At 40.4% G+C, this 18790-nt stretch overlaps 1 protein-coding gene across 5 annotated transcripts in view; it reads left to right on the top strand.

Moving 5' to 3' along the window:
• fynb (FYN proto-oncogene, Src family tyrosine kinase b) overlaps positions 1-18790 on the top strand; it is a 55642-nt gene that overhangs the window by 33090 nt on the left and 3762 nt on the right. For 2 of the 5 annotated variants that reach the window (XM_058614431.1, XM_058614432.1), the window contains 8 exons: positions 3007-3103; positions 8710-8808; positions 9520-9623; positions 9745-9894; positions 14457-14621; positions 16527-16706; positions 17926-18002; positions 18484-18637. In XM_058614431.1, the coding sequence (XP_058470414.1) occupies positions 3007-3103; positions 8710-8808; positions 9520-9623; positions 9745-9894; positions 14457-14621; positions 16527-16706; positions 17926-18002; positions 18484-18637 (1026 nt within the window). Of the gene's footprint in view, positions 1-1477; positions 1658-3006; positions 3104-8709; positions 8809-9519; positions 9624-9744; positions 9895-14456; positions 14622-14887; positions 15044-16526; positions 16707-17925; positions 18003-18483; positions 18638-18790 lie in introns of those variants that run through there. The other 3 variants (XM_058614434.1, XM_058614433.1, XM_058614435.1) reach the window with 3 other exon arrangements.

Genomic DNA, 18790 nt, shown 5'->3' with positions numbered 1-18790 from the left:
TCATGCATTCACTGCTCATGCATTCACACTGCTCATGCATTCACTGCTCATGCATTCACTGCTCATGCATTCACTGGTCATGCATTCAGTGAGGCTCAGGTGTAATTCAGTGATTTTTAAAGGTCTCTCCCAGGAGTTCAAAAGTAAGCAGATGCCTCATCAATGCAAATATCCACCAAGGGCAAGAACAATGTTCTACGGTGTGTTTCTTTCACTGTTATGTGAACATAATGAAAGTAACAGCTGCACAGATAAGCAGTCAATGACCCGCTGTAGTGAAAGGAGAAGCCGCTGTCAGATCTTCCTCTTCCTCTCTCTTTGCAAAATGTAACGTCATATTTCTCTTATGTAACTGGAGGATAAAGGTCTTATCACAGAATAATATGTTGTAGATTTGCAAACCTGCTGCTGTTTAAACTCACAGTGATCTCAGTGTACAGTCAGTGAATCTTTGAGAACGACTCCTGCTGTTAGAAAAGCTTCAGACTGAAGAAAATCACTCACTATCCTCTGTGGTGCTGCTGCTGTGTGTGATATTAGAAATATGTGATGGTGTTGTCTGAATAACAGGAAACACAAGTGCTGAAAATATACTGGACGCTTCTGTCACTGTTTTGATTCATTTTTCATTATTGATAAAGTCTCTCATTGTGAGTGACTATAGTTTGTGCAGCAGCAGCAGCAGCAGCAGCAGCTCCTCAGGTCATGGTCCACACGTGGTTCAAAGATAACTGCAGATGAGAGGTCACAATATGTAAAATATCCTCTTATTCTGCAGTGTTGAAACATTTGAGATCTATTTCTTATGTTTTCACTGCATACAGACCAGATGGGCACACAGCATATGAAGTAAAAAGGATTTTAACAAAAGAAATAGTGACTCAACGTACTATGAAGACATTTCATTTAATATTCTGTATGCTGAACTTTCATAATGAGCTGTGAAATACAGCATCAGCGTCAGACCAGGACAAATGAGATTATGGATCAATGGATAGAATAGTTTGTATTTCCCTGTATACAAACATTCTAAGCCAGAAAACTTCACAGCGCATAAACTAACGTCCTCCACCCAATAATTCTGAATGTGTTCTTTCGTTGCCGATTAAACACCGCGAACAATACCTAAATAAATCAGTACTAGCCGACGACAATAGTCTGCCTGACCCAGCTTCCATAAAAGATTTGGTAGATGATATCAAGTGTCCAGCTCTTCACTCTTACTTTATAGATAAACATATAGATAAAACTAACCCGTCCGTACACACGACAAAGTCTACAAGGAATGTTTTAGCACCATGTTGACTTTAGTTTCATATACATATGTAACAGGGCGCTTTATATCAACATTTACGGTAAACGTATGACCAGGCCCTGTCCTGCTCTGTGACCAATGAGCTGACAGCATATTCACACACGAGTATGACGACACAGAATAAGCTCCTCCCATTGGTCGAGGTACAGTTGCTCGCGGAGAAGCAAGCGGAAGACAACAAACTAGCATGGATGACAGTGACGCAGACACTGATGTACGGGGCGGCTCAGCTTCAAACAGCAATGCGACTATTATTCCTCCAAGAAAACAACAAAAAAGGTTCAAAAATACCGAGAGGATTAGGAGAAAGGAAACACCTGGGTGGAACAAGTGCGCGAGAAGGTACAAAACTAGGGGAACCCGAGACCAATGTGTTGTCCACCAGGCAACATGGTAATATGGTATGTAAACAAGGATTTCACACAAAGATATTATAATATTTTTATTTTCAAGTACTCAAAAATATGCATCTAATTCAATTCAGGTTCGAGTCAAATAGTTAAAAAAATCGTTTTATTTTAAGTACTAACTAAAGTTTAGCAGGCGGAACTTTTGGTCTCGCTGTAACCCGGACTCATTTAAGTGACGTCCCACAACAAAACGCATACTGGTGACAAGGTTTGGATAATAGTGACGTTTCTGAATGTTACTGTAAACTAACAACAAGTCAACAATGATGATGATGAACGAGGACCAAAGACCACCAAAGACCTCTGTGTGTGTGTGTGTGTTGTGTCTCAAACCATCGGCAGGGGGCAGCATTTGTATTGCTAATACAAAAAAAGCTAATTATTGATATTGGTAAAGTATTCTTTGTTATCCAAATGTTTTTATTCTTATTATAGTTTGAAAATGACACAATATTGAGGTTACTTGTGTTGCTAAAGCAAAAATGTTATTTGCACGACAGATTATTGATAGAAAAGTGAAACGTTTCTTCTAATATTGATTCAATAAATGTTATACTTGACACATTGTTACAATTTCGTGAGAGTCGGGCGTTTGTAGTTTGCACTACAAACGCAGTAGCATCACCACAGTCTTCTCTTCTTCATGCTTGGAGCCACAGACGATCCTGTAGAGGTTCTGAAGAACTTGCTGGTTCTATTTTCACAGCCGACTACACTACATGTAGGCATCTTATGTGTTGGTCTGTTGTACAAGTGAATGGTACGAGTGAGTTTTCTGACCCCAAAAGAAAACTCACATTTCTGTGACGTCGCTCTCAAAAGGGTCTATAGAGAAGATCATAAAAAAGGACATCAAAAATAAATTGCTATTGCATCCGTCAAGGACGTCGAGCTCGTGACTCTTCCAGTGACGAAACTCTCTGACTGATCAGTGGCCGACAGTCTGTTGACGTCACTTACATCGCGTCGGCTCAGCAGAATAAGATGTTGATCCTATGCTGTGGTGAACTTGCTCCTCTACGACAATAAACCAAGAAAAGAAAACAAGACATTTATAGTTTTGGCTTTCTTAGTAAACGTGTCTAAGAATAACAGACACTTGGACACAACCTGCAGTGTCAGACATGACATTTGAAGAGTTCAGATGAAATATTCACCCACAGATGTTTTATTTAATGTGCTCTGTGATTGTAACGATTGTAATGTGATTGTGAATTGTGACGCTGGTTTTACCTTGCTAATCTGCTTTGTGCTGACACTGACTTTTAATTGCCCCTGCAGGAGTCACCCTCTTTGTGGCACTTTACGACTACGAGGCACGGACAGAAGACGACCTGAGCTTCAGGAAAGGAGAGCGGTTCCAGATTATCAACAGCACGTAAGTAGCTGCAGCTGCTTATCAGAAGGAGGAATGAGGAACTTTTGCCTGTTTATCACGGTCTTTCAGGGGGACGGTGCTTGGGGACATCAAATGGCTGCCTGTACACAAACATAATCTGCAGCAAGCTATAGCCCTTCTTGAACAACGAGGCTGGAATCCAATAAAAATGTTTTAGAAAGTCAGGATTGGCAGCAGATTTACGTTTGGCACAATATTAAAGGTCTAAAAATGGTGGCTTGAACATGAAATATGACAGTCAGCAGTAAAGAGTTTATTTAAGGTTTACAGAGGGTGGAGGATCAGTCCAGTCAGCAGGGAAGAGTGTATGGCCAGTATTTCTCCTAGTCTTTGTGTCTCTGTGAGGTCCAGTTTGACTGTTTTCTGTGAGATTACACACAATGAGTCAATGCACAGATGCAAGAAGATGTGAATATTAGACCTGTAGACTGATGGTGTTTGGGCCGGTCCTTGTGATCTGGCACACCTTCACTGTCTTCACTGTCTTCACTGTCCTCACTGTCTTTACTGTTTTAACTGTCTTCACTGTCTTCACTGTCTTTACTGTCTTCACTGTCTTTACTGTCTTCACTGTCTTCACTATCTTCACTGTCTTCACTGTTTTAACTGTCTTCACTGTTTTAACTGTCTTCACTGTCTTCACTGTTTTAACTGTCTTCACTGTTTTAACTGTCTTCACTGTCTTCACTGTCTTCACTGTCTTCACTGTCTTCACTTCACTTGCATGCCTCTTATGTTTTTTATCTTGTAACATATTCTGGAGCTGCTGAACTGTGAATTTCTCTGTGAGATGAATAAAGTATCTATCTTCATAAATTATACAAAATAACAAACAAACAAATGATCATGTTAGTCCGACTAAAAGTGGACTTTACGAGCTTAATAGATGTAAACATGTTAGTTCAACTGAAAAGTGCTTGTAGTGTTGTCCAGTCGAGCTACAGCCATAGTTCTGCCAGGTTCACGCACACAGTTCAGTTTCTCAGTGACAGCTGAACTGTCCTGTTAAGGTTAGTTAAGGAGCTAAGGAGTGTGTCCTCACTACAACAGCAACACTTACTGTACGTGTGTGTGTGTGTGTGTGTGTGTTTGTGTGTGTGCGTGTGCAGGGTCCTTCAGTCTCTGTCTGTCTTTGTGTTTGTTTGTGTTTCTGCCGTGGTCCAGCACTGTCATTACCATGTGAATGATGTTAATTATAGTGTAAACCATGCAAGTATTTGAATGTCAGTTAAGTCACATCAGGGCTGCATGAAACTGCCGTGACGTCACATTTTAGTATCGGCTCAGCTGGGTTAGAACCTCAGCAGAACTATCACTGATGTATAAAATGTATAGAAATGTCAAATGGAAAAGCTCCGTATGTCTTTGTTGGGCATGCTCTTCACTTGATTCACTGACTCTTGGGAATTCTTTTTATTTCTTCTGCCTGAGCGTCAGTGGATTTCTCCTCACTTGTGTTTCCCTTCTTCTTCTGCTAACTCAGTGTCAGTGCTTTGGTGGATGTACGCCCTCTGCTGGTTCTACAAAACACATGCAGACATTATCATCAGCACAAAGAGTTTATTTAATCTGGGATTTATACAATCCCAGATTGTAAACTATGTTATAAAAAACTGTAAATATAACGACATCACAGCACATTGTCACACATACACATAACCATACAACAAATAAAACAGATAAGTGAGTACTGCTCTGATTAGGTTTGAGCCAACGTTTAACCTTCAAAGTAAAATAAAGTCAAATCTGAAATGAAATACATTGTTAATCTGTGTTTTGTTTAAATCTATTTTAAACAGCAATTAACTAACATTTTACATCCTTAATAGCTAGCAGAAGCTAGGTATGTGAACGTGCATTTCAACATAAATGAAGAATTAAAATGCATTTCATACTTCACATCACTTCAAATCAAGTGATATTTGGCAAACGTATTCTGTCTTGTTTTGTCCACAAACCAAAATGATTGACCTTTAATGATTTATTTGTTCTCCAGAGCAAAGAAATGAAGAAAATACTCACATTTAAGAAGCTTAAACAGTCAGAAATCTTGTTTTAATCATGAAAAAAACTTTGGTCCGATCAAATCGATTATCAAAATAGTTGTTGATTAATTAGGTAATTGATTAATAATTGATTAATCGATGAATTGTTTCAGCTCTACTATTTTTACTGAGAGTTGGTCAGTCACATGTGAAGCAGGTTAAAAATAGCACAGCCATTGTAAGTAGAGCTAAAACAAGAGACATTCAGTATATACATGATCTTCCTCTGTGTAAGTGTATATATATGTGATTCAGGCTCCGCACTGTGAGCCACCTCTCGTAGACCTTTTTTGGACCAGTGGGAATGTGTTTGATCAGCATTCACTCGCAGGTCACATGACTCTGCAGTGAATCCTAGTGTTCAGATAGAACATAGTCACCAGTGTAACATGATCACAAGAACGACCGCTGAGTGTTCATCGTCTCTTTGAGCGAGTTCACCTGGGTTCCAAGTCCTGGGCAGACCCACTTCAGTCTTCAGTCAACACTGTCCTGCTCTTCATTATCCTCTGAGCTGCGTTTGTTTGGAGACAGGAGGGAGGTTCTGTGTTTACTCGTCTTGTCTTCTGTCTTTGTTGTGGCAGAGCAGTGTTGCTTTAAGGTGGTTTGTGTTTGGAGACAAAAGGACGCAGCAGGACAGACTGTGGACAGACTGGAGACACTGCCACGTCTGTTTCTGTCTCAGACTCCAGCTTCATGCAAAGAAGCACATCTTTACCCAACCATGCCTCTCCTCTCCTCTCCTCTCCTCTCCTCTCCTCTCCTCTCCTCTCCTCTCCTCTCCTGAGTGTCTAAGTTCAGGGCTGAAGGAAACATGTACATGTGTGAGTGTGCTGTACCTGTGCACAGCTGGATACAGATGTGAGTTTGGAAGAGAGAGGAGGAGTTAGAGACGTAGAAGCAGCTCATCTGTTTCTAATCCCATTAAAAGATATGTTCAGGAAGTCTTTTATTGTCTTCACTTTTTTAACTATATGGCTTTGCTTTGCTAAAATGACTTTGGTTGAAGTTAAAGTCACCTTTGACAATATTACTTCAGTAAAAGGCTTAAAGTACCTGACATTTACTGTACTGTAGTAAAAGTATTTTTAAGTGTGTTTTAAATCAACTTGGAGACGAAATCTGCGGTTTCTCTGCATGAGCTCGCTAGCTCAGCTGACAGCTGACAACTGAAACCTGGTGTCCGGGGTGTACAACACAAACCCGGAGAGCAGAGTCTTGGTGTTGGACACGGTAAACAACAAGCCGCTGGTGTGTTCTAAGTCCACTTGGAGCCAAAATCTGCTGTGCGGCTAAAAACAACGAGCGACAACAAACAGGCATTACGTCACCAACTCAACTTTTATTTTGTAGTAAACGAAGATGGTTAAGGGAAATGTATCGGAGTAAAAGTACACATTTTATTTAGGAAATGTAGTAAAAGGAGTAAAAGTAAAAGTTGTTAGAAATATAAATAACAAAGTAAGTTCTACTTAAGTACAGTAACATAGTATTTGTACTTTGTTAAATTACAACACTGTTCAAAATTGAACTGACATCTACAAAAACCACAGGTGTGAAGTTTGAAGGTGTATTAATACACTTGGTTTAAAAGTTAGTGCTCACGCGCTGAACCCATGGTAATTTGCCTGGGAATAATACACAACTCCTTATATGGACATCCTGGGGGGAGGGGGGGTGTTTACATATGGTCACATATTCAGGCTTTAAAAAATGTGTTTTTTCGTCTTCTTCTGTGTTTTTGAGTCAAAGTTAGGATTCATTTTATGTCACATTTTTATTTGTGATATAAAGTAGCAATAATTGTGCAGAAGTCACATAATAGACTGTTTGTCTTTTGTTTCTGTTTATAAAAACGAGCCGAGTGAACTTTGAACAGTTGAAGTATCTTTTTGCTCATGTGTGTTTGTAAAAATGAAATTTTATTTCATCAGATTATCTAAAAAAGGGATATAAGAAACTCAATATTGCACATTCTTATAGCCTCTGTATATAACAAAGTAATGGACGTGGTCTGTGTTCTAAGGGTGTTAGAACCAGTGCACTGGTTTGAGCTCTCATCCTCCACTGCACCAGGTGAAGTGCATGTGTGTCCACATCATTCACCTCCATCTGAGGACACATCTAAGTCACATTGATGGTGGAATGTCTGCTCTGTACATCAACATCTGATTCATAAGTAAAGTTTATTCACAGATTTACATCACAATAAATATTAAAATATACATAAAAGAGCAATGGATAAAAACACAGATTCAAACTAACTCAATTATTTGTATCGTATTTGTTTCCATGTGATTATTATGTGTTATTATTATATATGTTGCTCGTCTTCTTTATGGCTCATATCTGATTTGTGCCACATGCGAGGAAAAGGTCAGTTGTTGTGTTGAGGTTGTGTCATATTTAGATTTTCTCTGTCAAGCAGACGCAGCATCAGCTGGTGACTGAAGAGCCCGATTCATTTAAAGAAAGTGGTGGTTTTGTGCTGATGAAGAAGAGTGAAGTGTGATCATACTGAGGGAAGAAGAGTGAAGTGTGAGGGAGATGAGCAGCTGATGTCTAGACTGAGTGTCAGAGGGAGACACTAATGGCTCTGTGGGCGTCTTAAAGGAGCCTTAAAGGAGTCTTTTTTCCAATTCCAGTTCATTTAAAGCAGCTGAACTTTAACAGTCACCCACAGCTGATGCTAACAAGCACCAGTGCTGCAGGACAAGTTCATCATTTTCTTTTTCTTGGTCGTTTGTCTTGTATCTTGTGTTAAATGACCCTTCGGCTGCATGTTAGGTCAAGCTCGTTTTATTTGTATAGGTTTTTATATTAAAACAGCGGAAAAAGTGAGTTTTCAATCTACAGTTTAAAATTCGAGTTAAAACAAATGTAATTTATTTACACAGTTTTTACACAGATAAGAGTTACTCAATCTTAAAAGCTCTGGCAAACAGACCTAACCCTTTCACACTGAGCGCGTCGCAGATGACACGTTTGCACAAGCGCACTTTGCATGACCGTAATTATGCAGCGGTCATTGCGGTAATTTCACTCCCACTGTTACAGGAAACTGGCCAATCAGTGTCTTTGTCACCAGAGAAGAGAGAGTTGTACTGTAAATATGTTTTATACTGTTCAAATGTGAATCTGGTGCAGTAAGTTTGAAATAACAGCCATATATTCAAAGTTATTCTGGAAAAATGGGCAAAAAGCACTGACTCACGGGACATTTTCTGGCCCTTTTATGTTTAAATTAAGCAAAAAAAGTCCAGACGGACATTTGGAGGTTTGGGTGTTAAAGGGCTAATTTAGAGGATTCTTCACTGTTGAATGATATTAGTCATATGAGCTTCATTGGTGATGGTGGATGTTCATTGGCTGTTTGTCATGTTTTATACTTAGTTTTTCATGTATTTTCTTTTTTCTGTGTTTGAAATACTGTGGACTTTCTTTATTGTTTATTCTTAGACAGCATACTGACATACTCTTACCGTGCAGTGTCTTTCTCATTTCATCACGGTTCATCATGTTTTGTCTTTTGTCTCTCAGTGAAGGGGACTGGTGGGACGCTCGCTCGCTCACCACCGGGGGCAGCGGTTACATTCCCAGTAATTATGTGGCCCCAGTGGACTCTATCCAGGCCGAAGAGTAAGTACTGTGTTCACCTCTTATTGTCATTGGCACAATCGTCATTTGTGACCAAATCTAGGCCACACAGGAGTGAACAAATGAAGAAAATAAAATGTCATTCTGGACTCCGATAACAGGTATAATATAACTTTATATACATAATACATACAGGTACAGTTGAATAGAGTAAGGTGTGCAGTCCTGGTCCCTGGTCTCAGAGCACAACTCCTCACCAGCTTAGCGAGCAGAGGACGGCAGGTGACTCATGTCCTCGTCCGTCCCTGGCCATAGATAATGCATAATAAAGGCTATATCAAGTCTGACCTGTGGCTGGACTCCGGACATGCCTGCTCTGTGGTCTTTTCACAAAAGCAGAGACAGATTCAGAGTTGATGACCTCATTAAAAGGCGGTTACCGTATCTTGATGTGGATTTCTATGGATTTAAAGAGAATTGGGAACATTTTGGCGAATGTTAATATAAGTTTAGTATTGACGTACATTTTATCAGTTTAATTATTTGCATGCAGAAATCTTACGGATAATATCTGTCTGCATACGATGGGATCACTAAGTTCTGAACGGGACCTATGTCAGGGACCCCTAACCCTAACAGTCAGTACAAAGAAGCATTTTTAACGTTCCTGTGTCACACACACAGTGTCAGTGTCACACACACAGTGTCACACAGTCACACACACAGTGATGTTGCTGTGTCTTGCATTTGCAGCTGGTACTTTGGTAAACTGGGTCGTAAAGATGCAGAGAGGCAGCTGCTGTCCACAGGAAACCCAAGAGGCACCTATCTCATCCGAGAGAGTGAAACTACAAAGGGTAAAACCACAGACACTCAGACACGCAGACAGACAGTGGTGTGATATTTGCAGTGTGTGCGCGCTGATAGATGGTCATTGTACATGATTTGAGTCACTGAGTGGTGCTCTGTCTCCTCCAGGTGCTTTCTCCTTATCCATACGAGACTGGGACGATGTGAAAGGCGACCACGTCAAACATTATAAGATCCGCAAACTGGACAGCGGCGGCTACTACATCACCACCAGAGCTCAGTTTGACATGCTGCAGCAGCTCGTTCAGCATTACTCAGGTGTGTTCTGCTTCAGTTTCAGACATAACACATGTTGCATGCTGCTTTGTCACTCTGTGGTTCAGTTTAGGATGTAGGATGCAGTGTTAGGTGATAACACTTCTCTGCACCTCAGATCACAACCAACACAAGTCGGGCGCAGGCGTTTTCTCAACTCCAATATCAGAAACAGACGTAAAATATAGCTGTAATAATGTCAACGTAGCCCAGACGTACAGTACACACACACACACAGTACATCTGCATCAAGAAGCTTCACATTTACACTTCAGGGTTCTACATTAACCCAAGAGTACAGGACTCTACAAGTGAGTGATGAAAGAACACGATGTGCTTTTAAAAGAGAATAACCTTTCCAGAATAACTTTCAATATCTGCAACTGAATGCATGTTAAACTAGTGTATTAACAATTTAAAATGAAGAAAAACAAACACTAGTTTTGAGTGAACACCAGAGTTTGCCTGTTAAATTTGAAATTTGAACAGAATAAAACATGTTTAAAATAACATTTGTTTGATGTACAAAATAGGACCAAAAGTGTGAGTGAAATTACCGCAATGACCACATGTTGCAACTTCTCAGCTTTCACAAACCACTACGTAATAACGGTGATGCAAAGTGCGCTCGCACAAACGTGTGGTCTGAGATACGCTCGGTGTTAAAGGGTTAAAAACCTCGAGGCTGCCACTCAGTGGTGGGACTCGGTAACACACTCACACGTGACAACAGAGGGAAACACGGAACTCTTCTGTCTGTCGTCCATTTCCTACAATTGATCCAGAATGCATTGAGCAGACAATGTTACGTGACGTAATTACATTCAGTTCAGCACAGTTTCACTTAAAGGAATCAACAGGTACCATTTACCTTGAGTCACAAGCAGAGAGAAAAGTATTATTGTATGTCAGAGCAGTTGAAGAGTTATTTCCAGGATTCCATACACTTCAACTGTAAATTACACCTTTATCAGTGAATGGCCTTGAACATCATACATATATATATATATATACATATATATATATATATGATATAATAGTGTGCATGTTTGAAATAGTGTAGGTGTGCTATTATAGTCATATTGTTTTAAGTGAGATTTATACAGTTAAACCCAGTATTTATACAGGAAAGTACTGCTTAATCACAAAATATCTAGTTCTCCGTCCCTCTATTTAGATTGTAAAAACAAAATAGAATATGATTGAACATCTATACAGTTAATAATGTACAGCATTTTCCAGTGTAGGTTCACAATCATTGTTTTAAATTCAGTCAACAGGAACCATATACAGTACATATATATATATATGTATATGTATATGTATATGTATATGTATATGTATATATATATGTATAGCTGTAGTGAGAAGGGGGGAGACTGTCACTGTGAGCTCCAACATCCAGATGTGTGGGTATTAAGTGTGTTCACATCTGCATCAGTTCACCTGCGTCCCTCCTCCCTCTGCTCTGGTTTGTATGTCTGTAGCAGATTCGACGACAGACAAAGAGTTTCTCTGATTTCATGACGTCTGTCCTCTGACACTGATTCTGTGGCGTCTCTCACACACACACACACACACACACACACACACTGTGATGTGTAGGATGTTATTGCCGTCACGCTCTAATTGGCACATTGATATTTTTGGAAGTTTAAGCTCTAAGATCAACACGATGGATTTCTGTATGTGTGTGTGTTTGTGACATGGAACATTAACCATCACTTTACATTTATCACCTCTCCAGATGACACGGAGGAATCAACATCCCTCCACAAATAACCTTGACTCTCTTTCAGGGCTTGTGCTTTTATGGCTTTCTTGCTTTCTTCTGTTTGTCATGTCTTGGTCTAATGGGCTAAACTGTACGCCTGTTTTATTATATTGTGCAAGATAATCTTCACTTGAAGACATTTACACCAGAGTGAATTCATGGAAGCTCAAAGACCATGATTTATTCTTCCACTCATAAAGACTTGAATTCTATACCACTCAAACATTCAAGACAGTATAGTATGTCGCTTTGGATAAAAGCGTCTGCTAAATGACACGTAATGTAATGTACAGTATAGTGCAGTACGGTATAGTACAGTACAATATAGTATAGTACAGTACAATATAGTATAGTGCAGTACAGTATAATATAGTATAGTGCAGTACAGTATAATATAGTATAGTATAGTGCAGTATAGTACAGTATATTATAGTATAGTACAGTATAATATAGTATAGTGCAGTACAGTATAGTACAGTATAATATAGTATAGTACAGTATAGTGCAGTACAGTATAATATAGTATAGTGCAGTACAGTATAGTACAGTATAGTACAGTATAATATAGTATAGTACAGTATAGTGCAGTACGGTATAGTACAGTATATTATAGTAATGTAATGTACAGTATAGTGCAGTACGGTATAGTACAGTACAATATAGTATAGTACAGTACAATATAGTATAGTGCAGTACAGTATAATATAGTATAGTGCAGTACAGTATAATATAGTATAGTATAGTGCAGTATAGTACAGTATATTATAGTATAGTACAGTATAATATAGTATAGTGCAGTACAGTATAGTACAGTATAATATAGTATAGTACAGTATAGTGCAGTACAGTATAATATAGTATAGTGCAGTACAGTATAGTACAGTATAGTACAGTATAATATAGTATAGTACAGTATAGTGCAGTACGGTATAGTACAGTATATTATAGTATAGTACAGTATAATATAGTATAGTGCAGTACAGTATAGTACAGTATAATATAGTATAGTGCAGTACAGTATATTATAGTATAGTACAGTATAATATAGTATAGTACAGTACAGTATAGTGCAGTACGGTATAGTAAAGTACAGTATAGTGCAGTACAGTATAGTACAGTACAGTATAGTGCAGTACAGTATAGTATGTAAATGCAGTTTGTGGGTTTTTTGGAACTCTTAAATATGAAAGAATGTCTGTTCACATGAGACGATGATGAAGCCCATCAGCTGTGAGTGTCTTCATTCAGTGTTTAAATCACTTCCTGCGCTGCACACAGGAAGTGATTTATTTTAGGGAAGGAGGAAGCACAACAATGATTGTGTGTTTGACTCCTGGCTTTTACTCGTCCACATACTGATGTGTCCTAACTCCACGTTGGCAACGTGAATGTGTATGAAAGATGTGTGACAGACAATGTGCTGCACATAGATGCTGGATGTGTGCATGAACGGGTGAATGGGTGAATGGCAAAATTGTCGTTTATAGCAGTTTTGAGTGTAACAATTATTATTCTCCTTAAAGACGAAATAAACAGCCCTAAAATACTGTTGCTGTGCATAGTGAAGCATGCGATACATAGGATCTTTGGACTGTAGTGGATTTGACATTTTATCCCGTGATTTGAGTATGAGTGTGGGACCGATACCGAGTATGGTGGTTATGGTTCATCCCCAATAATGACAAGATGAAATAATTGTCTTTTATTTTGCATTGTTTCAACTTTGTCTTATTTTGATATTTCTAACATTTTCATGGTAATTGAGCTTTCACAGATTGACAGTTAGAGACAGTTCCTCTAAGTAGTTTGAGCTTGTAGGAACATGTTGTGTGTCTAACTACTACATGTATGGGCCACATATTGACAGCTGACATCACAGTGAACACAGCGAGCTGTATTGATGTGTGAGTGAAGTGTGGCGGGAAGGCCAGATGGGCTTTAATGGTCGATTTGAAGGTGGAACACAGGCCTTTATCTTGTGTTTACTGCCCCTCGCAAACACCCTCAGGGACCTTTCCCCCTCCAGCCTCGACCAGATACCACGTCCTCTACGTGTCAGTGTGGCTGCATCAACGGAAACTCTGCCCCAATTCACTGCTTTAATCAATGACCAGTAAACACTCTGACTTCCTCTAGAGTAACGACGCAGACAACGTAGTGTCATCAAGCTACAAGCAGAGGAACAGTGGAAGCAGCTGCTGATGTTTCCCATGGTGCATCATGAAGTCTGTACCTGGTGACTGAGTCATCTCCTCACATGAATTACCCTCATTATCGTAAAATGAAAAGGAGTCATAGATGCCATTAGCCAAAGTGAGCCATTACAGAGAGCCTGTCACTTTACAATCAGCTGCCGCCATATGACTGTTTATTCACTCACCTCTACAGCAAACAACGCCTTGTAACCATTCCTAAAATAATTCAACATCACAATGATGAATGCCAGCAGATCAGAAGTGAAAAACCAACTCTGACTGAGCTCCATAGTGACATTGACCGGAGCTGACAGGAGCTTCTAGAAATGAGAGATGCTCCGTATCGATATCGGGTCCAATTCAAGTCAAAATCACTGCGGAAAAATGAGTCAGGTTGATTTGATGATCAGTAAGAATCAGACAGAGCACAATAGACTGATTATACTTTCTGCATCCTGGAAGCAGGAGGAGATGAAGAGCTGTTAAATGTTTTCTCCTCCTCCTCCTCGTGCTCGTTTCTCCTCTCTGTGTGTTGCTTTGATTCTAACTCTCTGTACGTCTCTCTTGTCTCTGCTTGGCTGGGTGTCGCTGTGCAGACCGCGCCGCTGGCCTCTGCTGTCGCTTGGTGGTTCCCTGCCACAAAGGGATGCCCCGCCTCGCTGACCTGTCCGTCAAAACCAAAGATGTGTGGGAGATCCCACGGGAGTCGCTGCAACTTATCAAGCGTCTTGGGAACGGGCAGTTTGGGGAGGTCTGGATGGGTACGGATCCGTTCGACTCCGGGTGGCAGGGTCACAGGGAAAGGGGCCACGCTGGTCAGCAGAGACACTAGAATCCTAAAACCAGAGCAGATTCTCTCAATCTAGGCTCCCGGTCTGGGACCTTCCTCTCAAAATCATCATTGTCCGGAGTCTCTGCTGTCTCAGTTTAAAGATGGTTCCTTTCCATGTCCCTGATTGCATGCTCCTCTCCCTGGTAGTTAACCCCCTGTGCCTTGCCTTCCTTCCCTCCCTTCCTCCCCCTGTAGAACATGCGGATGGTTTGTGCTTTAATTTAACGGGCGTTTGTGTGAACTACATCCCTGATACTGTGGGCTTGGGTCATGACGCCTGGGAGATCAGCAGAAACGCACTTGAGTTGGAAGTAAAGCTGGGAACAGGATGTTTTGCTGATGTGTTCTATGGTAAGAACAAACTGCACTTTTGTTGTTTTCTTTGTGACAGTGAGGCTTCGTGAAGTCGTTTATATTGATTTGTTTATTTGTTTTCTTAAGTGCACAAAGAAACTATTTGGAATTCAGTGAATTAATGGAAGGTTAAAAGCAAAGGCTGTTATGTTACAGTGTTACAGTGTTACAGTGCTCCAACGCTTCCACACGACGTTAACACCATCAACCATAAACAAGGTTTTATTCACTGATGTGTTCTGCAGGAAATATTTAATATTTAATTTAATCTGCCAATGATGTTCTATCAGATTCAAGATTGTTATTTGTCACATGTGGATGTACAAGTACACCCCCAGTGAAATGACTTTGCAACAATACAAATAAAAATAAAAATAAATTATGCAGAGAGTAGTCAAGTATTCAGAGAGTAGTCAAGTATTCAGAGAGTAGTCAAGTATTCAGAGAGTAGTCAAGTACTCAGAGAGTAGTCAAGTACTACGTGAGTATGATGTTCTGTGTCAGAAGCTTGAAGCTTCAGTGAAGTGTCCCTTTAACGCTGCCTCTGCCTCTGTTGCAGCAGCATGTGCTGTGACAGTATCAGTGGGGAGATTAGTGAGGTCAGTGTTTGTGAATCATCCTCTGAAGGACATGAGCGACAGAGTTCTGCTGCATCTCTACTGGCTTTAAAAGTCCATCCTTCAGCATAACATGTGTGTGTGTATGTAATAAGAAACAGGACTAACCCCTAATCTCTGTGTTGCATGGTTAACACATTGTCATTTCAAAGCAAGACTTTAAGCCAGGGTCTCAAACTCGCGGCCCGCAGGCCTCATGCGGCTCCCCCAGTGGAACACTTTGTTTCTGTCTGTTTTTGTTATTTACAGATTCATTTTGCAGCATAAATATGAACTAACTAATGATTATTTTTCAGATTTATTAATCTGTTGATTATTTTCTCGATCAATCAAGTAACTGTTTGTCAGAAAGGTTGATCAGTGTCCCTCAAACCTGTAAACGCTGATGTCCTCAAATGTCTTGTTTTGTCCACAAACCAAAGTGCTTCACTATGAATGATTTCTTTGTTTATATGGAGCAAAGAAACCAGAACATATTCACATTTAAGAAGCTAAAAAATATTTAAAAAAACCTGTTTTAATTCTTTAAAAACCACTCAATCGACACTTTTAATAACTGATTGAGCAGTTGTTTATAATGAACTATATATCAAAACACTTTTACTTTGAAACATCATGATTGATTATCAAGATATCATTTTCATTTCTAATCATAAACAGTTCATTTTTTCCCCCGGGCCCCTCCTGACCAGACTAGAAGTTCACTGGCCCTCAGGTCATTTTGAGTTTGAGGCCCCTGCTGTAAGCCCTTGTTTTTAACTTGAGATCTCAGAGAGCATGATTGTGGTGTCTTGACTTTGAAATGGCATGATTTGAATATGACTCCGTGTGTGTGTGTGTGTGTGTGTGTGTGTGTGGTGCAGGAACGTGGAATGGCACCACGAAGGTGGCGGTGAAGACTCTCAAGCCCGGCACCATGTCTCCAGAGTCTTTCCTGGAGGAGGCTCAGATCATGAAGAAGCTTCGCCATGACAAACTGGTTCAGCTGTATGCTGTGGTTTCTGAGGAGCCCATTTACATCGTCACAGAGTACATGGGCAAAGGTAGAGGCATCACAGGCATCACAGGCATCACAGGCATCACAGGCATCAGAGGCGCTCACTCTCCATGTTTCTTTTCCAAACTGATAAAGTATAAAAAGTCCCACTTGTGACACTTAAACAACCTGATGTTTTCTAACCCTTTGTTCAGATAAACCTCAGTGACAAACACAAACGAGGCAGCAGTAGTCCAGTATTTCTTGTGTCCTCTCAAGTTCAAAGTGATGATATTCTATAAACACACTTCCACACAGAAAGGAGGCAGGAGCTGCTCCCACCTGCTGCCACCCATGCGTCACAATCTCACACATCTTATCAGATTTGCATTAAATTTAGACCATGCATGCTAAATACAAGACAGCTGAACAATGCAACACTAAGTCCTGCACGTCTCCATTTACCCTCCAAATCAATCTGTATTGGATCAAAGAAAACACTCCCTGCGAGGGTCTGCGCTGAGGTTTTAATCTGATTTTAATCTGCTGTTTTACATATCATGCTGATTTCCACACAGGAAAAAAATCCCACCTTAACTAAGTGAACTTGCAGCGTAATGTCTTTTTGATATTTGTATTGCCTACACATGGTACTTGTGATTTTTTTACTTTACTTGGTGATATGGTGAAATAATCTGTATTTACACTACACCCTTTTCCATTCACCCATTCACTCTATGACTCATGAACGAGCTAAATCCATCTGAGAAAAATGAGATTAAAGCTGGTTCAAGGAGAAACATGTGGGTTCATCATCCATCCATCGTTATCCTCCACATGAGGGTCCAGAAGAGAGACATGTGCTGAAAGATGACGTTTCCATTCCTGTCATAGTTACAGGAACACTTGTGCCATGGTGGGCTTTGGTTTAAAAACGCCCACATGACAGAGCTGTGGTTACACACACACACACACACACACACACACACACAACAGGGCAGAGCACCATAATGGAAACTTTGATCGTGTGTGTGTGTGTGTGTTGAGTTCAGACCATTAAAGCTGCATTTTCACAAAGGAGAAGCAGATTGTGTCGTATCTGCTGATCTTCAGTACAGATGAACTTGTCTCAAAAACCATCAGGTGATGCTGTTGCCCGGTTACAAGTAGTTCAGCTGTAGCGTGTGTGGAGCATTGAGATGTTGACAGATGCACGGTGTAGAGCAGGAAGTCCTGTCTTCTAACACGCGTGTGTGTGTGTGTGTGTGTGTGTGTGTGAACTGTAGGAAGCCTGCTGGAGTTCATGAAGGATGGAGAAGGACGAGGGTTGAAGCTGCCAAACCTTGTGGACATGGCTGCTCAGGTATTTAATCTGGCCACAGATGATGTGCTGAGGTTATATAATCTAGAATATGGCTACATCTGTAGTAGGGCTGTGCTTGGGCAAGAATGTGGTGAATCCTGATATGTGGTAACAATACGATGTATAGTAATGTATTGTTATACTATAACCTCGGAGATAATTGGCTTTTTAACATTGAGTGTAAAACAGTGATGTGCATAACCAGTGTCAAGTTTTAGTAGTTTTGGTTTTTAGTAAGAGAAGTGAAAGTGTTTGAAGGCTTAAATGCAGCTGAAAGCCACGCTCCCAAAACCATCCGTCCACTTTCTCCTGCTTGATTAGTCTGTTTGTGCAGAATCACTCGGCTCCAAACAAGAATGATATTTTTGGATCAGTGAACCTCTACATGTATCCATGTATCCATGTATCCATGTATCCATGTAGCCTGAGGCCCCTGGAGGCCTGCGGGTAGTGTTGATGCAGCATGCTGTCTTGGCTCCAGGTGGCAGCAGGCATGGCCTACATCGAGAGGATGAACTACATCCATCGAGACCTGCGCTCCGCCAACATCCTGGTGGGAGACAATCTGGTGTGCAAGATCGCTGACTTTGGCCTGGCCAGGCTCATTGAAGACAACGAATACACTGCTCGGCAAGGTGGGGCTCTGCACCCTTCAATCACACACACACATACATTATGTTAGGATGCACCCTAATGATGCTCACACACATATAATCCTGTACACTTCAGAAGTCATCAGCAGTCCCATCATCAGTAAGAACATAGAGCACATACAAATACTGTAAGTA

Source organism: Solea solea, chromosome 17 (genome assembly GCF_958295425.1).
Source record: "Solea solea chromosome 17, fSolSol10.1, whole genome shotgun sequence".
Taxonomy (NCBI): domain Eukaryota; kingdom Metazoa; phylum Chordata; class Actinopteri; order Pleuronectiformes; family Soleidae; genus Solea; species Solea solea.
The sequence above is the reverse complement of the archived record's forward strand: the minus strand, read 5'-3'. Positions and strand labels throughout refer to the sequence as shown.